Source organism: Durotheca rogersii (assembly GCF_024521655.1).
Source record: "Durotheca rogersii strain YMJ 92031201 chromosome Unknown GGS23scaffold_19, whole genome shotgun sequence".
Taxonomy (NCBI): domain Eukaryota; kingdom Fungi; phylum Ascomycota; class Sordariomycetes; order Xylariales; family Xylariaceae; genus Durotheca; species Durotheca rogersii.
Window position 1 is genome coordinate 104,729 of NW_026251250.1, and position 27,045 is coordinate 131,773.

The 27,045-nt window shown below is 55.7% G+C and overlaps 6 protein-coding genes across 6 annotated transcripts; 1 reads left to right on the forward strand and 5 right to left on the reverse strand.

The window, feature by feature from the left end:
- Window positions 1-1,100: 1,100 nt before the first annotated feature.
- On the reverse strand, window positions 1,101-6,921 carry GGS23DRAFT_155006 (uncharacterized protein). The gene is made up of 3 exons (XM_051511383.1): window positions 3,148-6,921; window positions 1,345-3,076; window positions 1,101-1,282 (listed from the first exon to the last, which is right to left on the reverse strand). Exons 1-3 carry the CDS (start codon window positions 6,754-6,756, stop codon window positions 1,221-1,223), a joined length of 5,403 nt encoding a protein of 1,800 aa, XP_051369847.1. The 5' UTR covers window positions 6,757-6,921; the 3' UTR covers window positions 1,101-1,220.
- Window positions 6,922-11,667: 4,746 nt separating this feature from the next.
- Window positions 11,668-13,708, reverse strand: GGS23DRAFT_577187 (interferon-related developmental regulator-domain-containing protein). Its single transcript, XM_051516908.1, has one exon. It carries the CDS (start codon window positions 13,318-13,320, stop codon window positions 11,941-11,943), a length of 1,380 nt encoding a protein of 459 aa, XP_051369848.1. The 5' UTR covers window positions 13,321-13,708; the 3' UTR covers window positions 11,668-11,940.
- Window positions 13,709-16,241: 2,533 nt separating this feature from the next.
- On the forward strand, window positions 16,242-19,428 carry GGS23DRAFT_612106 (uncharacterized protein; the record flags this gene model as incomplete). The annotated part of the gene is made up of 4 exons (XM_051520461.1): window positions 16,242-16,776; window positions 16,850-17,070; window positions 17,128-18,067; window positions 18,140-19,428. Exons 1-4 carry the CDS (start codon window positions 16,740-16,742, stop codon window positions 19,426-19,428), a joined length of 2,487 nt encoding a protein of 828 aa, XP_051369849.1. The 5' UTR covers window positions 16,242-16,739.
- Window positions 19,429-20,058: 630 nt separating this feature from the next.
- GGS23DRAFT_577194 (uncharacterized protein) lies at window positions 20,059-21,396 on the reverse strand. The gene has a single exon (XM_051516909.1). It carries the CDS (start codon window positions 21,337-21,339, stop codon window positions 20,275-20,277), a length of 1,065 nt encoding a protein of 354 aa, XP_051369850.1. The 5' UTR covers window positions 21,340-21,396; the 3' UTR covers window positions 20,059-20,274.
- An 887-nt stretch (window positions 21,397-22,283) lies between these two features.
- Window positions 22,284-23,729, reverse strand: GGS23DRAFT_155160 (uncharacterized protein). The gene has a single exon (XM_051511384.1). It carries the CDS (start codon window positions 23,563-23,565, stop codon window positions 22,417-22,419), a length of 1,149 nt encoding a protein of 382 aa, XP_051369851.1. The 5' UTR covers window positions 23,566-23,729; the 3' UTR covers window positions 22,284-22,416.
- A 715-nt stretch (window positions 23,730-24,444) lies between these two features.
- GGS23DRAFT_577198 (uncharacterized protein) lies at window positions 24,445-27,020 on the reverse strand. The gene is made up of 3 exons (XM_051516910.1): window positions 26,596-27,020; window positions 25,801-26,539; window positions 24,445-25,727 (listed from the first exon to the last, which is right to left on the reverse strand). The coding sequence occupies exons 1-3, from the start codon at window positions 26,604-26,606 to the stop codon at window positions 24,912-24,914; spliced, it is 1,566 nt and encodes a 521-aa protein (XP_051369852.1). The 5' UTR covers window positions 26,607-27,020; the 3' UTR covers window positions 24,445-24,911.
- Between the last annotated feature and the right edge of the window lie 25 nt (window positions 27,021-27,045).

Sequence of the window (27,045 nt, forward strand, 5' to 3'; positions counted from 1 at the left end):
TTCTTCGTCCCCCTCGCGCACTTACTACTACTACTAACCCGCGCGAGACCGATAGAACGGGTGCGATAGACACGGCTCCGATATTTCATAATCGCTTCCCAGCGGTAGATCGACCCGGTTTCTATTCCGCCGGATACCCCCAAACCTCTAGCCGCATCCGTCTGCGACAAGCCTAACGAGCTGACTTACTAGTTAGCCTAAGCTCGCTTGGCTTCGTTGCCTATTGTCCCGATAATGTCTACCGTTCCTACATCACTAAGATTTTCGCTATGCCAGGTCACGACGGGTAGCATTGCCATAACCGCAAGCAAAGAGTTGATGAGAGTCTTGAAAACTAGTCTTTGTGAGTTCTTCATTTCGGATATCTGAATCGTTATCAACTCGCCTCGGCCGAGAGGAAGATCTCAGCGACAAGTGAGGTGGTCATATCACATTACATTCATTCGTAAGTGTCGTAAGAGGTGGTGTGCGAGCGGGACAGGAAAGAGAGAGTATGCGACAGAGAGGAAGAGAAGGGGAAGAAAAAGAGAATGACGTTTCTGGGATATCACAAATCATCTGCCTTTTTTTTCGGTGGTATCTTTCACGCCTCTCAGTCCCCCTCCTCTCTCCGTCCTCGCCCCAGCCAAAGCTTAATGCAAACCAACAATAGATCAAACAATCCCCCACAACTATCATATCGTAACCCACAAGATATGCCATCACGATACACCCCTGTGTGTGTGTCTGCTTGCTGTGCCATGCCATGCCATGCCATACCCAACTCTTGCTTTTTTACCCTTTTCAAGCTTCTCCTCCTCACCTCCTCGATGAAATTTGAATGCCGTCCTTATTGTCCACCCTCCTGCTGGCTTCTCTTTCATTTTTTTCTTTCTCAGATGTCCTTGCGTGATGTGTTTCTAGATGTGAGAGGGAATACACGAAGAATGGGAAGGGGCCCGAAAAGTGCTGATGGGGCTCATGATGTGGTTGAGGTTTGAGGGAGAAGTTGCAACATCAATGTTAGGTTACGCATCCGAGGGGCAGTAATTAAGTAGGTAGTAATATCTAAAAGGGTTGAAGGTGGCCGGAGGCCACTACGCGAACCACCCAGCAGTCGCTTTAACATAGCTGAAACACAGCAGACTCTCGTCCGTTCATTTCTTGACTTTACCTTCGTCGAAATTCACGTGAAACGGCGAAGCCGGCGCCATCACACCAAGGTATGGAGTGCGTTTCTCCTAGAACGTCTCGGACTCTTGGCTGATGACGCTCGATGGGCTGGCTACCGTACCAAATGTGTCTGAGAAGCTCAAGTTAGTGGCATGCTCGCTACGGGAATTGGACGCGGACCAGAGGACTTACCTCGCTTTCGGCGTCTCTCTTCCATCTCCTCGCTGCCTCGGCTCGGGGTCATCGCCCTAGGCCCACTCGGCCTTCGCGCCGGTACTCCTAGAGCACCGCTCAGGTTCCTGTTCTCGAACTTTGGGCTTCCGGAATGATGGCTCCCCGCATGCGTTGCTGTGGCAGTGCCGTAGCCGCTCTCAACGCTGTGGAATGGCAGCGGGCTTTGCTTCTTCTGCAGCTTGCTCACCCTGTCGTACTGAGGTGGCGTGTTCGCAAATGCGGAGTGGTCGTCCAATGGTTCCTTGGGGGGGCGCGGTGGCCCTTGAGGGCTAGGCGATGCCATGTCTTGCCAGTGATAGTCGTCACCTCCGTGACCCGAGTGCATGGCACTGTTATCGCTGTATCGGTTGGTGTTCTGGCCAGCGTAACGCGGTAGTGAGCTGGCCGAGCCAGCCCAGTCTGCCGATTTCGGCGACATTGGAGTGTCATAGTCTTGAGCCGAGGTTTCCAATGCCGTTCTAAACCGTTCCGTCTGGCCCTTCTGAGGCTGTGGGTGCTGCAAGTTTAGCGAGTTGCGATGGGCCCGGTATTTGGGGTCTTCCGGGGTAGCGTAGGTAGCTGGCGCTGCGTTCAGCTGTGGCATTATTGGTGTTTCCGGGACGTAGTCGGGCACTGAGGGTGCCTGAGCAGGATGGAGATCTTGTTCGGAAAAGCCCGACTGCAACTTATCACTCGCATACACGTCCCTGTTTGGGAACTCGTCGTAATGCCCCATATCGGAGGCGGATCGGGAGGGGGGGTGTTGTAAAAACTCCTCCGGAGGGTCCTGCTTTTTAGAGGCCCCGCTGCTACGGAAGACTTTTCCGAGACTAGAGGTTGTGGTTTCAGACCAACGTGAGATTTTCGGGAAGAAGCTAGAAGAGCCTCGGGATTTGTGCTTCTTGCTTTCTTCGGTGCGAGGCGTGTTCTCGTTGCTCACCGAGTAACCTTGCAATTGCGGCTGTTGCTGAGGTGGAGTTCCTACCGGCGCTGACCCGCCTCGGATCCTCTCTCCGCTGGGGGATAGCATCCCTTCGGGCGCGCCATATTGGCTGGCTGGCGGCACGGAGTGGTCGTTGTACTCGCCTTCGTCTTCGGGCACGGTGCTGATCCGATGATCCGAGAACTTGCGCTCGTTACCCAGCTTGTTGGATGCACCACGAGACGGTGGGATCGAGAGATGTCCAGACTGGCTGGCGTGGCTGGCGGTTGATGTCCCAGCATGGCCCTCTGGCTCGTAGCCTCGGTCTTGCTCATACTGAACCTCCGGTTGCATATTGTCGATCGACTGCGCCCGGGTGCTTAACGTGCCCATGGGTCCGACGGTCTGATGCTTGAGGACGTCGACGTCGGTGAGCAATTGCATAAGCATATCCTCGATCCGGCTAAGGTCGGTCGTGCCCTTGGCGCTTAGGCCCTGAAGTGCGCGTCGGAGGAAATTGCGCTTCTTGACGTTCGGATCGTCGGTACCAGCCTGGGAACCGCCCTGGATCGATCGTGCACTACTGCCCGGGAAGGGCCGAGGACCACCTAGGTGACGCTTGACCGTCTTTTCTGTGTTGTCCTTCACCTCGTTGATGATTTGGTCCTCGCTATCTGCCAACATCCTCTTGATATCCTCGAAGGAGTTGCGCATCTCGGCCGCAGACCGGACGAGCGTGACGAGAATCTCGGTGTCTCGAGCGCTGCGTTGCGCATCGCGAACCATGAGCTGCAGAGCAATTAGTGTACATGCACAGACAAACGTGCAGGGGTGCGCTTTTATCGGCGGTGAAGGCTTACATGCTCCATTAGGGCGATGATATCTTTCGACTGGATCCTGTCGATTCCGGTTCCGGTGGCCGGGTCGTAAAGGGGCGTCCCCATCGCCTGTGAGAGACCTGTAAGGTGTCGGGCATCCTTTGGCGCATAGAATGGGTCCCCAGCCGTCGCTAGGTTAGTTTGGCTCAGGACTCCGACATCGTTGCCCTTGGGCCCGTCACGCGCCTCATTTGGCGCGGCAGAGATATAGCCTTCGTCGCCTCCGGGTAGTCCAGGACTACCTGTGTGGAAACCGCCTCGGTAGGCGTCTTGCCCGAAGCCTGTAGCATTTAACATGTTCCCGTCCAGGCCGGGAAGATTTGCGATTGGGCTCGCTCCTTCATACGGATTTGTGACAAGAGTATCTCGCTTACGATCGCATGATGTTCTCTGCCACTCATCCTCCTGATCCTGGCTCGGATGTCGGCTGTGTGAGGTAGCTAGTGCCCCCGCAGCCGCCAGAGTAGCCGCTGCGGCCGCGTCGGAAATCCCAAGACCATGGCTGTTGCCCGGGGTGGTGTTCGCCTTTGGGGTCACTGTCCCGTCATACTTATGGGCAGCCTCGTGAGTCGGTGTCTGTTCCCTCGGCCAGTGGTCTCTGTTTCCCGGGTGAGATCCTCCAAGTGGCCCTTGCACAATTGAGGGTGTCTGTTCGTCGAAGCCGTACCCAATTTCGGGGATGGGATGCTCCAAGTCAGGGGCACCACTAGCTCCCATCCTAGGTTGGTCGTACTCGGAGAGGCGGTCGACGCTGTGACGCGGAGTAACATCCGGCTGGTAACCATCCTTCGCCCGTTCCTTGAACGATTTGTTTCGGGAGACACCCTCGCCGACGAACTCCCCGTCATGAGCCTCGGCGTTCTCGCTCCAGCTCCGCCCCTCGTTCTTTCGCTTGAGCGCCGCGGCCGCGGCCGCCCGTCCGAGAGCGGCACTAGTAATGGCGGACTCGGAGGCGGTGGGAGAGTTCTGGTACTTGGATCGAGGGACCTTCTGGCCGTACTCGTTGATTTCGTACTCGGAGAACTCTCGAGAAGCAACCGAGGGATCGCGCTCTTTGGATGGCGCTGGCGACTGTTCCTGGAGTTGCTGGGCGGCCTCGTGACCTGCCGCCGCTGCGGCGCGCTTAGTGGGACTCATTCCTCTCGAACCAATCCCTCTTGCGCCATCATCGTAGGATAATTGTGAATCACGGTATTCCTGACGCACGCCGGTGGAACCGCTCATGAGAGAAGGGTCGAGCATCGACCCCTCGACCAGAGATGCCACGGCAGACTCGGGGGCAAAGTTCTGATGCACCATCTGCGGGTTACCCCCGATCATATGTACTGCCCGTCCCGAAGTTACTCGGTCAACTTCGCTGTCTTCGGTGTAGGTAGGGCCCCTGTAATTCGAGCTGAGGTTGCTAAACTCGTCAGTCAACCCATGGCTTTGGATGTTGCTAGGGGCCAAATTTGGCGACTGCTGGTCGCGATCGTGGTAGGACGACTTCTCTGGAGACGAGGGCGAGCTTGTGGTATGGACCGTTCTCGAGTCTCTATGAGCATGTATATCGCTTTCCCCCTCTGTGTAGCCCGACACACTCTGAATCGGGCTGAGCCCTCGCCGCTCCTGTTGGTAGGGGACATATCGTAGAGGGGCGGGGACATCTTGGGATCCGTAGAAGGACTGCATGGCTTGTTCATCCTCGTACATGCCAGGCTCGGAGAGCTGGCCCTGTTCTTCGTATTCTTCGTACTCCTCTCCATCGCGGGCAGGATATTGGTTCCCAAACTCGTCGGTTCTATAGTCCTCCCGATACTCCATCAGTCCCTTGCGGGGGAGGGCTTTCAAGTCGCCATGCGATATATTTGCATGATGGGCTCCCAGCCCTTGCAGGGTCTGGGCGGGGGATTGTGTCGGTGTGGGAGTTCTCTGTACGGAATCCCTCAAGGCAACTCCTCTCGTAGCTTCCCTGACTGGCGTCATCTCTTCGCTAGCAGAGTGCGGCCGATCCGTATCTACTGATAATATCGATGTTCGTGTCATGTCCGACGGGTTGACCTCGCTTTGAAGAGGCATGGGCGGCACCACCGCATGCTCGTGATCGTCAAAGCCCTCTCCATACCTATCGCTGTGGTCACGTTTCGGCGTTTCAGCTCGCCTTCTCCTGCGCTGCCTCTTCTCGTCCCCTCTCGATCTCGATCGCAATGCGGCACCTGTGACTACGGCACCTATGGCAGCATCTGCAAGCCTGTCATGGTTGCCACGGTCGCGACGCGGTGTGAGATCATCGTCCTGGGTATCTTCGGTGACAGACACCTGGTCAAGGCTACTTTGAGGCGACAGATCGTTCCTAGCTTCTCTATCTCGTTTGTCCTTTGCCTTGGCCGATTGAGCGGCATCGCCGGACTTCCTCTTCTGTGCGGGAGACGCATCCTCCCGGGACGCTGATGTGAGGCTAGATAACGAATCTCGATCTTTGCCCTGTCGAGATTCCCGCTGGCTTCGTTCCCTCTTGATCGCGTCGAGCTCTGGTAGGATGAGTCGCCGGATGGCGTCTTCGACGGTTTCGAGCAGCTTAGGATTATTTATGGAGACTTTCGACGAGACATGTGTGTCATACGAGCGGTGACTGGCTGTTATTTGTGACGAAAGATTGCTCGAGTCGGCAGCTGAGACCATGGATTCCTTGTGACTCCCTTTCGATCTACGTCTCTCGGGGTCCTTCTCACCAGAGCTACTTGTCCTATTCCTCGATTTGTGCCGTCGTTCTGGCTTGCTTGCCTTCTCAACCGCCTTCTGCATAACGCTTCGATCATGGCTCGAACTGCGGATCTTTCGATGCAGTCTTTCTGACGCAGCAATGGCAGGAACAGACTCGCTTCGCGGGCTTCTGGGCCGTTTTTCGCTTGTGCCACCTGTGCCGCCGGTGCCACCGGTGCCGCCAGACCCGTCTAGAAAGCTGTCGGTAGGAATCGCTGAGATATCCGACATATTTGGGGGCAGATAGGCCGAGGCCTTGCTATCCGCGGCGGGAATCAGCGGACTCGATACCTTTCGGCGGCGATGGGGACGACTCGAGTCGATCTCCACCTCAATCGGGTTGCGGGAGACATTAGACTCCTCTGTCGCGGAGGCGCAGGAATTCATACTTCTCGCGTCTTCGGGGTCTGTCATGTCCAACTCGCTGCGAGTGAAGTGTGGACTCGCGGGCGCTTTCCTCGAATGGGATGTCTTCCGCGAGCTCCTGGTCTCGGTAATCTGGATATGGTCGTTTCTGCCTCGGGTTTTGGAGGGGGTCAGTCGCACGCGGACACTGGGTTTGCGCTCGGTAGAACTCGAGCCAGCGCCCGAGATACCGCTAGTCTTCCCCCCTTCGAAGTACTCGATGAGAAGAGAGGTTTGGGACCGATTGGGCCTGTGACCGCGGGTTTTTATGGTGACAGGCGTTCCGTCGTCGGGAAGGGAATAATGAGATCTATCGTCATCGGCCGGTCTCGAGACGTCGGATGCAGCAACCTCTGTTGGGGTGGTGAGAGACTCTGACTCGGTCTCAGTCGGGGCAGGCAATGGGGGAATCTTTGTCGTGTCGACTCCCATCTTGTTGCTCATGGGTGTCTTGGTCCACCAAGCTGTACGGCCTCACCTCTGCTCGGTTCGGCCGCTTCCACCCTGTCCTGTTGTTGCCCCTGCGGACCTCCCAGCTCAGAAGCGCGTATTCGAGCTGCGCACTCAGGAGCCAACCAGATTTAGCTGGTACGAAGGGAGGATCGGGGAGCCAATGAACTCCCGTCCGCCTGGAGGAAACGTTGATGAGGACGTCGAAAAAAAAAATTTAGGTGTGGATTAATGAATAGGAGTGCGAAAAGGCGAAGAAGCTGGATGGTGCAGGTCAGTATACCGGAGGATCAAAACAATGGCAAGACTGTGCAGAAGTAAGGGAGGAACTATGGACGAATGCAATCGGCCGACGCTGTCGCGGTGATCGCATAGAGCTGGATAGGGTGGCGAGAGAATAGGGAGAGCGGGGGCCGGTATTACTGGACGATGTTGCAAATGCGGTGTTGGTGGTGGCAATGAGGCAGGAAATGGTGAAGCAGTTCGGGTGCAGCTTGAGATGGTCGGTCGGATCCCAGCCCCCTCAATTGCGCCGAGTGACCAGCGCAACCCACCCACGCCGAAAGTCGACGCTAAATTGACACCAGACATGGGATGGCCGCAATTACAAGGCAGAGAGCAGAAGAGCAAGAGCGCTCGATTGACACATACGTACCGACGTGGAAGAAATGGCAATACAGGCGGCACGAGATGCGACGAACGAGTTGAACAGGCTGCGGGATGGGTAGATGGGTGCGCACTCGATCTGTTGTTTTGTTTTGTTCCGGCAGAAGGAAATGCCTCCCTCTCTCTCTCGCCCTCTCACCGTCTCGCACTCTTTGCCGAGAGAGAGCGGTAAATTGGAGAGGGAAAACACCCCCCTCAGCTCCAATCCGGTACAATTCGTGGGCTGTATGGATATGCTGGAGCCACCGGGCCGTGGATAGAGTGCAACAAGCCTCGAGGCTCGCTCGCTCACCCACTCTCGAACGGACGTGGGAGAATTACGAGTCGTGGGGGGGGTGGGAAGAAAAGAAGGGGGGAAAGGGCGATAATAGGCCTGGGAATTTGTTACGATGGTTGTGGAAGGGAGGGAAAAAAGTTGGCAAGCCGTTCAGCAGATGGAGAACAGACCGGGGCTGGAGAGGGGATCCTCCTGCGCTGCGCGGGCGGTAGAGGCAGTATGTCGTATGCAGGTGGGTGGGAGGCGGTGGTCAGTGGTGGTGGTGGTAGTGGTGGTGGTGGTGAGGTTGCTGGGGTGCGAGGGGGAGAGGATTGATGCGTTGGCGGTGCTTGGGGAACCGGACCAATCGCCTCTCAGGAGGGGAGACCCTGACAGGACGGACAGGGCCCGGACCGGCTGCAGCAACAGGGAGAGAGGAGGAGAGGTCGGGATAGGCCAGGCGGCGCCCAGGGTGAGTCGGGCTGACCGGGGCTGTCCTGGAGGAGGAGAGAAGCCAGATGCGACGAGGTTCTGTATCTATTGCACGTCGGCGCCCGCACATCACCTTACTATACTACCTAACTTACTACCATTAACGTCGACATATTATATGCCCACGGCCAGCCCCCAATGCCTTAGGCACCCCTTACCTAGGAGGTATCTAACATCGTGGATGGAACAAGGTCCTTAGGAAGTACCTGCCCACAGGTAGGTTAGGTACCTTAGGTAGGTACTTACCTGCCTTATCTGCCTCCTACTTTAGGTACCTACCTGGTCAGGCAGGTAGGAGGTATCTGGCTGTACCGTGTCCATATAGGTACCTATAGAGAAGTACCTCAGCATGGGGGGAAAAGGGGATACCGATGTATTTACCTACTCCCTACATCGGAGGTGAGGTAGACGGCACAGCAAAAATCTATGAGTATACCTGCCTCCTCACATCCGAGAGTGGTTTTTTTTTTCCCACGAGCGGATATATAATATTATCCTGTCGAGTCTTTTTCATAAACCTGTTTCGCCTGAATTGACACGGATCCATGTGCGACGTAGTAGGGCGTTGCAATGTGCCGCGGACATCGACGCGCATGAATGTGTCGGGTGCTGCTGATGTACCTACCTATTCTACTGGCCTCCGTCTTATCCTCGAACGGCTCAGAGGGGCACATACGGGTGCGTGATGTGACGTGACGTGCAGGCAGCTCACCAGAGCTCTCGGTACCTCTTCTTACAGGAGCTTAATATCCCATCTTCCATCCAAGGTTATGGGTCAAACCGCTGAGCGCCTAAGAATAGCCATATGCCACAGCAAATCGGTGCGTGAGAGGCGGCATAGGTTGGTAGCCATGGCTTTATTTCCTGCCTAGGGAGGCAGTCCCAGACACCCGTATTAGGGCCATGCATCCATCCCGTTGCAAAGTTGAGCCCCATGTGGTTCCCATCCTTCGTAATTGGGCTGTCTTGGATCAAGATGCAGCCCGCGCCATGCCACCTCAGCAGGGTGGGCCAAGGACAGGCTCGATTGACTGACCGCGGGATTCGAGAGAAGGTGTGTCTCCCCGTCTCTTGCGTTTGTTTCTCATTCCCCTCCGCCCCCCCTCTCTCTGTCTTCCCGAACTTCCTCGAAGGGGGATTTTTTTTTTTTCAGGTGCTCTCTGCATTACATCCATGTTGCGCCCGGCCACCCGACATATCTGTGGGAAGAGGCTGGCATCTACCCAGAAATGAATATACCGAGGTATCCCGAGATAACTCGCCTTAGCCTAAGCTAATAACCGGTTAGCTAGAGGTAGCTGAAAGGGACACCACAGATCCGCGTAAAGCTGGAGCTCGCCCAAGCCGATAACAGCTAACCCGGCTGGGTGGGCGCTGTTTGCTGCCCAATATCTTCCCCGTGTCTTGCCTGCCTCTACTTCTTGCATTCTCCATGTCCTTGTTGGGGATAAATTCATGAGATGAGATGGGAGTTGGGCTCAGAACGTAGGCAGCCCCTCGGTCCAGCTAAGCAGACGAGCCCGGTCCCACGAAGTGGCTCCGACTTCTTCGCTGGGCGCTGAGCTTTGACGACCAGGTCGTTCTCTTCGCTGTCTGTGCCACCTTTAGGTCGCGATGGTTCTGGAATGGGACGACGATCCGCACGTTCGAGTGGACCCGGAGGGGGGGAGGACCCGTTTGGATCGAAAAGTTGACCAGCCCCGGCAAGCCCTACGCTGGTTCCGCTACCGAATCTGAGCTACATATGTAGGCATCTGTATGTGTAGGTATATGCCTATGTAGGTAGTCGACGTCCACACCTGGTCCGTGGCCAAGCAGGCAAGTTACGATGCAAAATGAGATGCTGCGGCTGAACACATTGGTTCCGCGAGCAAGTCATCCATCGTGCGTTGCCCCATCTCCCTTGCCCTGCAGATCTCTCCCTCTGGGCCAGCGATCGTGAGCTGCGCGCGGGTAGACTCTGTAAGAGAGGTAGGTAGGTATCTAACACCGACTTCTCTCTTCAACCTTCTCGCCCAATCCTACGCTAAAAGCACCTACGTAACCTACCAGAAGTCGGATCGGAAGGGAGCGTGACGGATATTCTCGATGCCGACCCACGTATATTAGAGGAGGTATCTACCTAACCTAGGTACTGCCTAAGAGAGTCGCATAGACACCCGTTAACATCGCCCAACGCGCCTAGCGGCAATGTCCCTTGTGGGCTTACCATCACTTCTCGAATGCGCCATCCCACTAATACCATTCGACCTAGGTCCGAATTCCTGCGATGCCACTGCATAGGACGGAACCATCTCTCCGGGTTGTGTAGGTACATATTGCGCACTCACACAACACACACACACACGCATATATACACGTACACACATGCACGGATATATAATGCGCGTGCGCGTGCGTGTGCGCCAAGTCCCAATCACGATGAGCAGCACTTCGATGCAGCGTCATCGCCAATTGGATGTTAGGTATCATCTCCCCCCGCGGGACAGTTCCTCTTTCAGCACTCAGTGAAGTGGCCCGAGAGGCATCAGGAGGAAAATGCCCATGTTCGCGGCTAGTTCGTAGCATCGCGGTTGTAGGTAGGTTGTCCAGGCTTGGCCCCGTGGGCTCCCGCGCAGCTGCGGCCACGAGGCATTCTGCGACCGACGAGAGCAGCAGCCAACTGCGTGCGGTCATACAAGTCACCCGAAGTGGCGAGCGAGTACGCGGCCGTCTGGATCTTGAGCAGAGGTCCCCGGGGCTGGTGCTCCCACAGTTGGCGGGCCACTGAGATCGAGGTGCCGTTTTAGAAACCGTGCCGATTCGACTCGTCAAACCACCTGGATTTCAGCTGGACCAATGTGGAGCTATGCTCGTTCGTGATTCGAAACAAGGCTTCGTCGACGCATCCGCCATTTTCGCGCTTTGTTAATACCTACCCACTCATCCACCGTCGTGCGCCTACTCTATGTTCGTAGCTACTGTATCAGATATCGGTAGGCCCAAGACAACACACACACACACACACACACACACACACACACACACAAGCCGGCGCGGCCCGGGTAGGAAAGTGCTCGACATCCCCTGCAATTCCCAACAGCCCCCTTGCTCTGCATCTGGCCGTCGGCTTCGGCATAGGATGAATCAACTGGATGTAAACTGGAAACCGGCCGCGAAGCCCATCGGGATGCATCGTAACGAACGAGCACCAGTATCGTAACGATGCGAGTTTCCAGCGTTCGAGATTGCGCAATCATCTCTCAGATCCGACAGGTTCCTACATTTAGCTACGCAACGAAGGATCATGTCGAGAGATCGCTTTGAGAGGCCATATTGCGTTGCGCATTTCGACCGCCGGGCCTTGGGTCGGGTCGTCCTACACCAGGAGGTAACGCCAATCATGCAGGCGGCCGCGTGGCGTGCCACAGACGTAAATCTCTTCTTTCACGGTTTTCCGAAGGTCTATACCTATGGGCACATATTAAAAATCGTACGGCTACACAGTGAACTGCGAAATGATCCGATCGATTGCTACGCTCCTTATATATCTAACTAAGCTGGGCTATCCGATGCGTGAAAATAATGTTCTCGAGTAACTGTATAGGCATAGGCGCGGGCACGCACTCTATCAACCCGTGGGCCCTACATGTGCGACCGCGAATTAGAACGGCACTCGAGCGCATCCAAGGTTGGGTGGTCTCTCGAGCCCGGTATGGTGCGCAAGTGACAAGGCGAGAGGGGCCGTCTCTATCACTATTATATATGTGGACGAGAGATGACGGTCAGAAACCACCCTTTCCTCTTGATGGCCTTTTCCCGCCCTCGGACGACTTATCACCCCTATTCTTCTTCTGTGCCGACGATTGGGTGTACTCAGCGTGGGCACCGCTCAGTAGCCCTTTAACCACCTGGTTGTCCGTGTAGTGATTGGCGAGGCCACTGCCGAGAACGGACTTGAGCATCCTTACTCTAGCGGACAGGGACCAGGTATCGATGAGGATGGTAATGTTCTGAATTCGTAGCTTTTCTCGGTAACCGTATTCTTGAAAGTCCGCCCGGAAGTCGGTCTTGTTTCCGCCGGTGTGGGGGTTTGTTGCCAGGCGGCGGGCAGTCGAGTACCCGGGACCTTTGCCATGCTGCAGAGAAGTAATGACGCTGTTAAAACTCGTATGAAGATGTCTTCGGTCCTTCTTGGATATCGATTTAGAGGATTCCTTAGTGAGAGCAGCCAGCTGCGAGAGAAGTTGGTCCTGGTCGTAGCGCATGTTCCAGGCTTCCCCCGTCTCGTCCTCATACACGCGTGCGGCCTCTAAGAGTAAGGCGATGTTGGATCCGGCGGCGACCTGGACGTCAACGTCGGTACTGTTAAGCTGTTCCGAAAAAGCCTCCAGCGCGCGTGTGCTCTCTTCTTCGAGGTCGTCGATATTGCTGGCAACAAATCCCCAGGCATCTAGAGCTGCGGCAACCACAGGGCCGCTGTCGCCAGCCTCTATGACGTGCCCGTCGGTCTCAACGATGTCAAGAAGGAATTCCATCAATTCCTCTGCTTCCGCTGTGCCACCACCACCACACATCGTCGCAACGCTCATGGCTCTGATAGCTGCGACCTTGACCGATTCATCGTCCAAGTCCTGGCAGATGCCCTTCAGCGTTGGATACACGCGACCGTATGCCGTCTCGAGCTCTGTCGAGAGGATTGTCACCGTGAGGGCTTTGATAGCGTTGACCGTCTCTAGCGATGTTATGAAACCCCGCGCGGCCTTCAGGAACAAAGGGATGAGGTCGTTGATCTGCTGATTGATCTCGTCGACAGCGGCATTTGGGTGGTGTCGGAGCATGTGCGCGTAGGCTGCGAGTTTGACTTCTCGATCTTGTACGCTGCTGCGCTTCTGATCTAGTAGGTCCACAATGTGGTTATGCAGGGCCTCCGAGCGGGATGCCGGAGGCGTGTCGTCACTGTACTCCGAGTTGGCGACGGAAACGGTCAAGCCATCATCCCAATCGGTATCGCTGGAGTGCTCGTCATCAGAGGGCTGTAGGCTGGGGGCCCGAGAGCCCGCACGGGAACTAGCCGGCGATCCCTGCCCAGACTGCTGGCGAGAGCGAGCCTTTCGAGAGATAGTCTTGTTGCTCTCGAAAACTTTCTTTCGCAAGTCGTGCATTCTTACGGAGCGATATTTGAACGTTGCGAGGTTTTGGAACGAGGTCGAGTCAGTCCGCGGACAGTCGCGGTAGGTAGGAGAGGTTCGTATCAAGTCTTGGATCCTCCGGTACGCGAATAGCAGAGTGACGGGCGGGCAGTTTGCGACTTGAGTTCCATGAGGATGGATCGAGAACCCTCGGATGATTTATTCGAGATGTCAGAGGGGCGGCCTTTCTGAAAGGAAAGACAAACGAAGGGATAGTTCTTAGGAACAATGCAAAGGACGGAGGATTGTGCGAAACGTACGTATGTATGGGGGTGATGAATAAAGAAGATCGATCCCAACAATGCGCCCGTACCAACGTCCGTTATATACTGCGATGTCGTAGTACCGAGGTACCTAGTATCATGATTGGCGTGCGGGACCACAATGACATGGATTCAGCGAGCCAAGAGGAGTCCAATATGTAACTCACTGTGCAGAGATGCCCATCCGGAGCAAGCCGTATTGATTTACGGTTAGCTTCATCGGCTCTACCTATACCTCTTAGTACTACTTGAACACGTACCATACAGGTACCAAAGCCTACCTCCTTAGAAACATAGGTACCCCTTACGTAGGGACATGCCAGGTACTTTTCCGTGCCCCACCAGAAACTGCCGAGTACATATACGGGTACGTTACGTGCTACAGACACTAAGCCACCAAGTTGGAAATCGGTGAATCGGCAAAAGCTGGACCTGTTCGCACGCAAAGGAATCAATCTTATTCATAGAGACGTACGTGTAGGTGAGGCGCATGTAGCGGTAGGATCCAATGGCAAGGTGAGAAACTTTCCCATACTTAACATATGCAGGAACTTTGGTGTTCGATGTCACTGAAACCGTCCAAGGGATCGAGTTTACATAACTGCGGGCACGCATGAGGTCCCAATTCGGAGAAGGACGGCGTCATATGGTCCCTCACGTCATTGGGACGACTTGCTGTGGGGCCACCTCGAACCTGTCTCTCGTTGAACCACAAGTGCCTCTCTCTCCGCTCGTATGTCGGCTGCTAAATAACAGCCCGCTCCGAAGGAGGGAGGCGCTACGATAGTGCGCGGGATATATCGGTAGGAATCTACTGCGGAGTAGTCCGACGTCCGTTTTAGCGCATCGCCAGACCTCGACTCGATCAGGACGAGAGAGGAGAATCTACCTTGGTAGGCTGGCTGCCTTAGGCATCGAACCTTGGCACGCGGGTACCTCCTCAGGAGGTTCACGTAAGAGCATGTAAATGATGGAAGACGTGCATGGCCGCCAGGTATATGTAGAATAAACGTTCACATGCCACGACGCTGTAGCCCACCTCACCTCGATATGCACATATTGTCATTCGCATTTAGCCCCTTGGGGGTGAGTATGAGTACATCTGATGCCGACTTTCCTACATCTACTAGGCGGCAGGTGTGTATGGGCACAGTTGGAGTCATTTGTACCGCACGATATCCTGTGGTGTGTCGGGTATAAGCTACCTGTACTCGAACCACGGATTTGCTGCCGCCGATCTTGATGAGTACCCACTGGATCATCAATAGCTGCACCTAGGTAGGTTACCCACCTAAGGTAGGTAGGTACCTATACCTGGTAGGTTAGGTACTTGCCCTCTAATCTGCCCGGCCGTTGCCGGTAATAGAGTAAATCTTGTCTGTAGTACAGAGGCATATATACCTGTATTTACTACGCCCCTCGTATAAATGTTGCATCTTGGATTACCTCCCATTACACCACGATTGAGGGGTATCCCAGGTAGAGGTATCTAGCGGTTCCAACATGCGGTAGAAAGTACCTGTATCAAAGTATCGGAGGCACACTATCATGTCGTTGTTCGCGGGTATCAGCTGAAGGTTGAGAGTCTGAGGTACCTTACGTAGGTATCCATTCAAGGTAGGATGGACGTCAGTGATTACCTGGTCTGTGACTCAACCCCGCCATCCCACCAATGCAATGTAGGAAGCCCCACTTAGCTGAAGCCGACAGATCCCTGCAATGTCTTATCGTGCCTCGGGCAGGGGAGCTCAAGTGCGCCAGTATCCTCACCTTCCTACGGTATAACGGCGGAAACCTACCTAGGTGGGTATGCTAGCGAGGACGACGCTATTTACTGCGGGAATCAACTGTATGGGATGCTCTCCCGGCGAAAAACCGACGCAGAGCCGGCCTCATTTGAATCCGGTAGGCCGTGAAGGTTTGCGGGTGGCAAATACTGATAGGGCGCTTATCAGGCTATGTGGCAATCGACCCACATAAGCCTTGGGTGGACTCCGCCCCCTCAATTCCTGGTGGGTACACCAGGCTACATAACTACCTACCTATCATGCTGTATGAGTAGGAGGTAGGTAGGCTAGAAAGCAGCGGGAGAGGTATATTAGGTATTTTGTCGAGCTGGCGCCTCGAACACCTTCTTCAAGGTTGGATCTGAAGTAGGTTATGTGGAGGCAGGCAGATGCCTGCCTCTGACATGTCCCGATTCATCCGTGGGTGTGTCAGCGGGGGGGTTCTGCTCATGTACCTTCACCAGAGTCCTGTACCGCACGGCCTTCCTTCCCTCCTCGCCATAGGTGCATACCTTAGGTGCGTTATGCCTATTGACGGTGGTGAATCTTGGTACGTACCCACGTAGCACATTAGGTATCTTGCCGGACACATGCCCAGGACTTCTTCTGCCTAATCCGTACCCGGTCAACTCCTCTCTCCTACACCATCAACCGTTCCGCTTCCTCAACAGCCTCATATTTGTACGTGCAGCGCGACCAGGGCTGCGCGCCGACCATTACCTCGACGAGAGTCATCGGTTGAGTCTCCGTATCCTATCGCCGAGCCCCGACGAGAGCTCCTTTTGGCCGACCGGGGCTGGTTGGGCGAGTGTATTTCCCTCGAGTTGCATGTTCAGGTAGGCAGTCTGGCCCCGCTCACCACCGCACCTCATCTCCCCTCATTACATGCCCTGCTGCTGCCTTCCTAAGTGCATACGGCGGCGCTGCGGCGCTGGTAGCTACCAACCGGGTCCTGCCTGCCAGGTTGCATGGGCCTTCTCAGCGCCCGTTCCCTCCCCTTCTCGCGCTGGCGGAGGTTAGACGTATCTGACACTCCACGTCTCCTCCCCCACCTCCCCTCGTACTTCTCTCACTCTCCCTCCCTCTCTCTCTCCCCTTTTCTCCCGCCCGCCCTGCTTCCTCGACTCTGCTCGGCCAACACCACCGCCTCCGCTCGTCCCTGCGTGGATTTCGTCACCACGTCCTATTTCTCTCCTCCTCTCGCCTATCTCGTCGCTTGAAAAGGCGGCGGTCTCGTGCACCGGATTTCCTGTTCGGATTTCCTGGGACACTGAATGTCCCCCTTGCACTCCTGAGGCTCGACAGCTAATCGTACCTGTGTCGTCAAGCAAAGGCGAACAAAATGGAGGAAGACGCCCCTCCTCCCACCGAGACCGGAGGTATGAATCTAGCTCTCTCTCGTTTCTCACCCGACCATAGTTAGGACCGAGTTAACATGCCTCCCTCTCCCAGTTGTCTTGACCCTTATTTCGCGACCTACTAGCTCTCACACCGTCGACATTCCTGAGCGTCAATTTGTTCTCAGCCGCAAGAACCCCTCCCTATCTATCGGCCGAGCATCCAAGGTCCCCACCAAGGGTTTTGTCGCCGCGGCAGATAACGCCTGGTTCGACAGCCCTGTAATGTCGCGGCGCCACGCCCAATTTATTCTGGACCTTGAGAATGCGCCCAAGGTGAGGTCGTCGTGCTTACTATCTCCGTCTCCCGCATCTGCTGACGGTGTCGTCTAGGCTGTGTTTGTCAAAGATATCGGATCCCTTCACGGCACCTTCCATACCCCCAACGACTTGCTCCGAAAGGAAACGAGACTAGAACCGCAGACGGCTGTGAAGCTGTCCAATGGTGACTGCCTCCGGTTCGGAATCGACGTGTTTAGGTCTAAGGAAACCTATCCTCCATGCTCGGTGAATGTCTACATTATGGAGCAGGAAAATACGCAGTGGGTTGACGACGCTACTCGTAATTTTTCGCTCAACACTGACCACTTCACTAGGCAACAGCTCTTGTCATCGGAAGTCAGCCAGACTACCAACCGCGTCTTCACTGTACCTGATGACGACCTCGATGATGACCTCGATGATGACCTCGATGATGACATTGATGATGAGGATGAAGATGGGGATGGGGCAGACGACAGCGTTATCATGCAGGAGACGCCACCCCAACGCCCTAGTCAAGTTAATCCCCGCCCTGGCATATCAATCGACCTTACTCGGGATGAGATTGACTCGGATGAGGATAACAGATATCCATCCAGTATGATGGCTCGCGTCAATGCCAACCCGGACATAATCGACCTTACCTCGGAACCCGGCCAAGATGCAGACTCCAATTTGGATGTAGCCACGCTTGCCCCGACGGCCACGTCGGTCGTACCCATCGTGCTGGGCCCGCCCGTGAACACTGAATTATCGGAGAAGCCCTCCAGTGCTGATGTCCCGCCCGGTGAGGCTCCTATCCAGTGCGGACATCGAACCTACGAGGAACTCGATGAAGAAATGGGTAACGGAGATATCGAGTTATCTGATTCGGAAGTTGGTTCGTTGCCGACGACCGAAGAATTTGCCACCGATGATACGAGTGATGAGGGAGACTATATGGAAGAGGAGGACGATTCTCTTCTAGATTTGACTAGTGGGGGTTCGGACTGGGACGAAGTTGACGAGAGCCGTATGTAATGTGTCTTTCTTTCCCCTTCGGTGCCTTCGTAGCCTTGGAAAACTAACGACCGTCTATCCTCAGAGCCATTCGCGCCCCACGCTGATAGCGACGATTCTTCGTCCAGCGACGGGACAGATATCCTATCGAACGAAGACTCTCCGGCCCCTGGTTTATCTCCACGTTCCTCGCCTGTTCCACAGACGCCGAAAGAACCTGCCGCCAAAAGCCTCGTGCCCAAAGTTTTTGAAGGCGAGCAGTGTTCGCCCGTTTTTGTCACGCCATCCTTATTTTCGGAACTTGCGGAGCGTAACACGTCGACTTCTCAACCCAGAGAGCCGAGCCCTTCGGATGCTGCGATGTTTCAGAGCCGTCCTGCCCTCACGCGAATCCCAAGTAGCCATAGAGCTCAGGCTCTTGGCGAGAAGTCAGGAAAATATCAGTATTTCGCGGCGAGGGAGAGCAATCGCATGGTTATAGACCAGTTTTCTAACCCACCTGTTTCGGCCATTCGGGAAACACTCTCCAACAACGCAAATCAGCATGCTGCTGGTACGACCTCAGAAACCGTTGCAGGCCCATGGGATGAATTTGATCCATCCACAACGATGCTCACCGGAGAGTCTGCTGATATTACCCACGTTTCGCTGAAAGGTCCACTCCAGACTAGCACCATTACAAGTGACGATCTTAAAACTGCTCCGGTGGTACAAGACTCGGTATGGTCGGCGTCTGGGGAGCGGTTCATCAACAATCCGCGAAACGAAGACCTTGCTTGGGCCTGGCCCGAGAGACCCCAGAGCCCAGAATTAGATATGACCAGTGCATATGCGTTCCAACAAAGCAAGCTGGCAGCCGACAGTAACGCCACCCAGGGTCTCCGCCGGGTCGGCATCCAAGATTTATTGACGCAGGAGCCCAGGGGTCGCCAGGGTGCGTTCACTGGTCTTAATATGAATGACGACGTTTCGGTCCCGACTCATTTTGCTATGGGTACGGGCCCGCTTAACTTGAAGCGGACTTTCGAAGATGCCTTCAGCAATGATGATTCAACCCGACAAGGTGATGCGCGTCTCCGTTTGGATGAAAAGCCGGCTCGGGTGCCCCCAACTCAACAAACACATGATGTGCCCCATGCCGAGGTGGAAGAGGTTCCTGGTGTGTCCGACACACAAGCTACTATCCCAAGCGCTGACATAGCAGTCCTCGACACACCGGTGCCCGACACGGCAGTGCGTCACGTCCCTGTCCCCACGAGACCAATTAATGTCCAGCCCTCCAAGAGGCGTCGGCTGGTCCAAGCAGCGGCCTGTGTTGCCCTCGGCGGTGCTGCTGCATTCACATTCATGGTCTCTACGGCGCCCGCCCTGTAGAGAAGTATTACTACGCTGACCACCCGACCGCGAAAGGTAAATAGACTCGGCGGATTCGGTACAGAGACTCCTCTCAGTTTGTCAACACAAATACGGTATACACTCTCGCAGATGCGTCTTGTGGAGCCGCTCCGGGATACCAAGACCTTCAAATCAATATTTGATTTGGTACAAGTCGTATGAAGATGGAGTCGGAATGGCGTTGCGGTTTCTTTACCCTCGGATGGACCATTAGGCTCGGTACATAGCATTGCATTTGACTATGGGAAGAAGGGAGGGTCCGACGGTTGTGGCCGTCTGGGGACAAGGGCAAGATAAGGGATTCAAGCCTCTGGCCCTTATATTGCCTGTCCCTCCACGCAATCGGGGACTACCGTACTTCGTAGCTTAGCTCAACTTTCATCCCAAGTACTTGTTCACAATGACTTCCCGCATTCTGCTTGACCGTGAAGTTCGCAGTAAGAAGCCACTGGATCTTCACTGCCTCGAACTTGCTTGGCCAACCGACAAAACGTACCTGGCTCAATTTCCCTAGTTGCAATGTGATATATGCACCCCACGGATGCCGCCCAAGCAGATCAGTCTCGTTTAATCTTGTCGCAGATGATGTGGATACGGGATGAAGAGCGTAGGTATTACACGGTAGCGACTATTAGAAACTAGAGCAGTAGACAGGAAAAGGAAATTTGCTTTCACATCCTGGGGGTTTGATATATATCAGATTGTATAAACTTCGCGGGGCGGATTGTGGACCGTCGGGAAAAACTATATACATATTCTTGCTGGGAGGAACTCCAATAGCTTCGGCGTCGTGATCTTTCCGAGGGTCGTCGGCAATATTCACATTTAACAAATGGTCTTCTGGGCATTGCCCTGGATGGACCAGGCGATATTCTGGCCGCATGGGGACTCTCTGACGGTGTTATCGTTCACCGTGAGGCTAATTGAGATGTCGCGGTTGTTCGGGAATTCGCTGCGAGCGGCGAGGCGGACCTCGCCGCCGCCCTGGACGGTGCCGCTGCGGATGGCGACGTTGTAGCAGTTCTCTATGAGGATCGCGTTGTTGCCATTGTTAGCGAGGTCGACGTTTTCGATGACGGCACCGCCGGACTGGGAGACGCAGAAGACGCCGCGCCCGCCGCCGCGCGAGACGACCTTGTCGACGCGGACGTTGGTGTTGTAGGCGCCGTCGGAGGTCTGGCCGTTGTTGTTGGCCATGCGGAAGGTGGCGTAGCCGTTGCCGGCGGCGACGTTGTCGCCGTCGACGAGCTTGACGCGCGCGTTGGTGGTCTTCTGGAGCAGGAGGCCGCACTCGCCGACGTTGCGGGCGATGACCTGGTTGACCTCGAGGCCGTCGATGTTCCAGGTCTCGACGGCGTGGCTGCCGGCGCCGGTGACGCGGACGACGTCGATCTTGACGTTGGCGTTGGCGGCGTTGTCGCGGTCGAAGCGGATGCCGAGGCCGCCGCTGAGGTTCATGGTGATCTGGCCGAGCTCGAGGTTGCGCGTGCCGTAGAAGCGCAGGCCGAAGTACGGGTTGCCGGTCAGGCTGAGGTACGGGATCTTGACGTCCGAGGTGCCGAGCGACTCGATGGCGCCGCGCCCGGACCGGTTGCCGACGTCGATGGTACCGCAGCCCTCGAACGTCTTGCCGCTGCTGATCGTGATCGTGTTGGCGCCGATCGAGCCCGACGCTATGACGGCGACGCGCTGCCCCGAGCTGATCGAGTCCAGCGCGCTTTGGATCGCTGCGCGATAGTCCGACCCCGAGTACACCGTGCTCGACCCCTTTGACGCCGTGTAGGAGCCGCTCGAGCCCGTCACCCGGGCGTCAGGCGTGCCCGAGCCGCACTGCGCGTTGACGGCAGAGGCGAGCGCCAGAACCGCCGCGACGACGAAGAATCGAGCCATGATTGCGTTTCCGTAGCGTTTTTTTTTCCGTTGATGTAGATAGTCAGGACGAACTACTCGGCCATGCTAGCTCCCCACGCCGCCTCGGGGGAAAGCGAGGCGACCTACTCATATTTATGCCATTCCCCCCTGGAGGCCCGGCGGGCATTTGCATCAAGCAACAACCGTCGCACGTACCTCGATCGAGCATAGCATGTTTATTAGAGCACTTGGCACTGCCGACGGAGTAATCGATTCCACGACAGATATTCGGTGCCAATACGCACGATCTTTATCCACCCGGCCCCCTTTCGTGGGAGGGCCCTCGTCGTCTTTCGGCAGGGGTCGGCCGCGCATCGTCCAGGATGGCCCTTGGCGGCGAAAAGGGGCACATAGCTCCGAGGCTACTCCTTAGAGTACGTCGCAATAATTACCGCCCGATCTAGCCTCCGAGGTGAGCAGGGATGCCGACTAAATACCGCCTAATACCGCCCACCGCTGCGACAAATCTGGGGATATCCTAACCGGATCTTGCTACGTATGGCGTACCCGTAGGTAGATGTCGATCACTTTCCCTGTATGTGCGTAATATGCAGGACACGGACTTCCTACACTCCCACCGCTCTTGGAGAGGGAGTTCGGGTAAACTAGAGGCGACATCGCCTAGGGTTGAATGGTAGGCTACTCCCGGCCCTTGTCGGTGTCTTTTCTTTCGGTGCGGCCGTTGGGTGGAGTCGGCCGCCCGGGGCAAGAACGGAGCCGTTAGACGGATCGGCCGGGATAAGACCGTGCTGAGTCAGCGGACACCGCCGGGTTCCTGGAATCGTGCTAGGATCCGCGGAGGGGGACTACGAATATAGGTGTTGCTATTGGACGATTTCGGGATCGAAATAATACATATCCTTGATTGGGAAAATACGAAGACAGAATGGGGCAGGCCAGGACAGGAATGACAAGACAGTTAGTTGACTGTGTAATAGTGATTGGGTAAATTGTCCTTTTGTGTGGACATCTAAGTAGCCTTGAACACAGCCGAGACTCCTTCTTATCCTCTCTATCTGCCGATGTACTGATTCAACCTATGAATTCCAGAGCGACTTAGAACACTAGAGACACCGATCCGTTCGTCTGCTCGGAGACTACCTTCTCGGAGAGATGTCCCTTCTCGCTTCCGCCGTTGGGGGTGGCCTGCCCCTTGACAAAGGGGGCAAGTATGCGGGCCATCGCCTCCGTGATCGGGAAGCGGATGTTTCCGCGCACTCGTTCGTGGTATCTATCCATCATAGGGACATACAGCAGGCCCGCGGACGCAAATCGCAGCAGGTGCGCGGTAGGTTTCTTGTCTAGATACTCGAGACACCGCAAGTATACCCAGCGCAGCTCTCTCTTTAACTGTGCTCTATCCCCAGCTACCGTCTCGGTCTTCTCGCCTTTCAGCACCCCTATGGCCTCCTTCGCCGTGTCTAAACTCAGGCAGTGGGACACCGCCGCCACCTCCAGCACGTCGTCTTCCAGGCCCAGGAACGGGATTCCTTCGGTGTGCAGGAGGAAGGAACCGCAGCCTAGGGTGTTCGCCGTGAAGACCCGGTACTGCGTCATCAGCAGCGTCTTGGACATCAGCAGCGGGCGCAGGCCCGGGTCGACCTTCTCTAGGTACTGGCAGATCGCCTGCCGGCAGAGGCACATCTCGGCGAACTTGACGTGCTCCGGGGATATGCCCTCGGCGAGCAGCCCCTCCCGGCACTCGTCCCACGTGTATCCGAGATACCGGAACGTGCCGTCCATGAAGTCCCGCGGGGGCACCTGGACGTCGTCGGGCAGGGTGGCGAACCCGACGTACATCTCCTTCCAGTAGTGGCTGGGGTGGTGAGCGCCGCCCCACTGGACCCACCAGCAGATGCTGTCGCGCATCGTGTACAGGCTGACCTGGTCGATGTCGGTGTCGCCCTTGTCGCTGGTGATGGCGTAGTCGTCCGGGTGGCTGCCCGGGAAGGTCTCGACGAACTCGTCGATGTGCCGGATCAGCGCCTGCATGTCCTGGCACGTGCAGGGCGGGGCGTAGGCGTCGCCCATCGCGGTGAACAGGGGCATCGCCTCCTCGTCCAGGTACATGCCGCGGCGGATGTTGTCGCTCTTCTTCGCCGGCCGCTTCATCTCGCAGCAGTGCACGTTGTACCGGAACGGAGCGGACCCGGGGACGTAGCCGTCCCCGAAGTACTCCTTGATGGTTTGCCACATTTCCTTCATCTTGGGCGCTGTTTCTTTGGCGAGCTTGACGTCTTTTGGTGTTGGCGGCGGCGGCGCTGGGGACAAGTCAAGGGGGCAGCTAGTGACTGGTAACTGAGTGCCGCCCGTGGTGGTCAGCTAAACCGTACGGCATTATCTCCGAGGGCGGATGATGCGGACGGAGGACCTTATGTGTAATTTGTGTATCATGTTGCCTCTCCTCCTCCGGCTGATTGAGGCCTAGTATCCCTTCTATCGGCACACGACAACATGCCCACCCTCCAGCGAATATTGTGAATTGTCCAGTCTATCACGGCGATAAAAAAGAAGGAGGAGGTTGCGCCGTGGAGTTAAACGGCGGATATATCGGTGAGTTTCCGTGAGGAGGTTCGGGTAGTATTTTCTTCGATTCCATCGTCCGGATATGAGCTGCATCTGAGTAAGCGGTATATTATCGGTATAGACCCGAAACGGCGAACCGCACCCGGCGAAGTATTTGCTGTCCAATAACAGCACGCCTGTTTAGTAGTGGCAGTCAGAGCGTAGGCAGTTAAGGAGATCGGCATCTCATGAACACTCTCACCCACAAGCCACCCCGTCTACACCGATTCGAGGGTTATGTAGGGCCGTGTACGTTGTGTAACGTAACAACAAGTTCCCGCAAGTTTTACGAATAGCCCAGAACTGTTGGCCTTGAGAGTCTCGGCGATCTCCCCAGCGAGCCTGTCTTGAGACAGCATGATGGCTTGTGCTAGGTAGAATCTGTTGAGAGCTGCCGGCGGTCTGCACGGCTTGATGGGGCCTGACTTCGCCTCTCGATGATGGATGAGATGTTGCCGTTGGTGTATTCTGTATTGATGTTAACCGGGCCGCTATTGGTCACCTGGCTCTCCATATTGTCTATAGAACGTGTTACCGTGGTCAGCAAATGGGTGGTTAGGAGCATCAACGCATATTAACTGCCATATTAAGTACACAGTGGTTCGCAAGACGGCTTAAGACGTAGTCTCGGAGTATTGATACATGGCCGTTTCGAGGCATGATTGACTCCCTCGACCAATTGCGCCCGCAGGCCTTCTTAAATAGCGGTCTAACACGCAGAATTTGAAACATCTGCAGTGTCGAAGCCCCTTAGAGCGTTAGTGATGATCTACATAAAGTGCCGTAGTTGGGTCATAAGACTATGGCCGAAGGCCCCTCGGCTTGTCCCGCGCTTCGGCCGGGAACCTTGGGATATCTTTGCATAGCGCCGTCTCACGCCCGCCTTTAGTTCCCTGTATTATCATGGAAACTCCGCCCTCCTTTTCTCCGCTGTTAGTCTGTGGTTCTGCGCAGCTCCTTAAAAACTCCAGACCCGGAGATTTCTGTTACGCACACATCCTGAGTTCTTGTTCCATGGCCTTCATGGTGTTCTGCAGAGCGGTGAGCAAAGATGCTACGTTCTCGGTCCCTAGATTTGGCGGGATAGGGGCGTTGTGAGTAAGTTGTCTCTGCGCCTCCTTCGACGAACCCGGATGCATGCTAGTAGGGCTTGGCGGAGTATTGCTGCTGATAATGCCAAGCTCAGAGATCGGGAACGTCTTTTGCCGGCCTGTACGTTCCCAGACGTGGCGCAAGGCAGCCGAGATAACGTGCAAAGCTCTCCGGATAGCCATGCTAATAACTTCGGCCTTTGCGTCCCCCGTCAGTTCGAAACTGCCGACAGAGACGGCGATCTCCGAGGGGGCGTCCGTGTGGCGGGGGCTGCTCCCGTTGAGCTTCTGGACGAGGGATAGGAGGATCCGAATGCTCAAGGCAAACAAGAGGAACTCCTCGGTCTGGTTATCTTCATTCTGGCACCGATTACATTGCGCGAGGCTTTTCCAAGGGCCCTCGGCCAATTGCACTCCGCGCAAGACTGAGTCGACAGAGGGGCTGTTCAGTTGCGAATGCCTCAGGTCCTCCAGGTGGTAAAGCAACCTCACCAGCTTCTGAAGACACAAGCAATGCGGGGGGTTTAAAGAAGATGCCGCGCATAGCCCCCTGAGATTATTACTAGGGAACACACCACTGCCAGGGCTTGGCAGAGAGGCATCGGTAGTTGGACTGACAGTACCGGTGCCATAGCCACTGTCATACTTTGGGAATTCCAGTGCTTCCGGCCGGTACGGGCCGGATGGCTGGCGGAGTACACCACTTCCGGTCTGAGGGGGGAGAGGATGGTAAGTAAGTGTCGGGCGGGGGGGGGAGAATCATCGTTCATCTGGACGTGCTTACCTCAGTAAGTAGAGCTTGAAGGTTCAAGGTTTCGTCCGCTCTCATCGAGTCAATCAACCTCATGTTGGGATCGAGCATAAGGTCACCGGCGCTATCGGCGACGAGGCTATCAGCGAAAGCAGAATCGAACTCGTGATCGATGTCGAAGTCGGAAGACATGGAGTCGACGGGGGGTGTTAGTTGTTGTTGGTGGTGCTGTTTCTCAAGTTGGTGCTGCCCGGAATCCCACTGAACGACGTCTGCGCCGCTTTTCGCCGCGTCCTTCGGGGACTTATCACTATCCTTGCCGTTTTCTCGCATCAAGGACCGCTTGTTCTTGCTTCCCTTGGGTCGCCCCAGCCGGCTGCCCGGGCTATAGGTACAACGAGTCTGCGACCATTCACAAGTCGAACATGGGTTCCCCCCAGAGCACCGGATCTTGGACTGATGGCACGAATCGCAGGCAGAGCGCAAGCGACCGGTTGTCTTACGAGTCTCGTCACGACCGGCAGGCGGGTCTCGCTCGTTAGGCGGAGTAGATGGGGGAGACTTTCGACTACTATGCGGAAACATCCCTAACGCGGCGTCAACGTCAAGTGACAAGACGTTACGGAGACTATGCAGATATCCGATTAAATTTCGGTGTATTAAAAGGGGGTTGGTTGGCATTGGGTACAGGTCAATTAGAGGTGCCGGCTGCTTGGCGTTAGCCGTGGAACGCGCCCAGATGTTATAAGAAGTGAGACACGGAATCACGCCCCTTTGGTCAGAGCTATGCCTACTTCCCCGCGGGATCGTTCGATGTAGCTGACAAGCAGTAGCAACATCGCCTAACCACTACGCGGTCCGAGCTCGTGTTGACCTGATAAGATGGCTGGTATGTAAAACGCGAATACCTGTGCCACCCACCTCGGCCAGAATGAGTCCAGTCATACTTGCGGCACAGGAGGGATCCCGTCGATGTGATGGGCCAGCCGTCCCCAGTCCCATATCATCGAGGACCCTCGATACGTGAGTGGTTACTAGCGCTTACATATGCACCGTGTTGGTCCTGTCAAAAAGTTGAAATCTGACCGTTTCTCGGCGGTTCAGCCACACGATTGCGTGCCATTTACTTACTACAGGCTCCCCGGTTCGTCTTAGTCAAGGAGAAGGGTGCGCCTCAGTACCATCGCACATCGGCAGCATAGTCGAGAGGGGCCTGCTGCAGGGCCTTATTAATCGTACTAACGGGAATTCAGGTAAGCCGCATTGAGGTGACCCGGT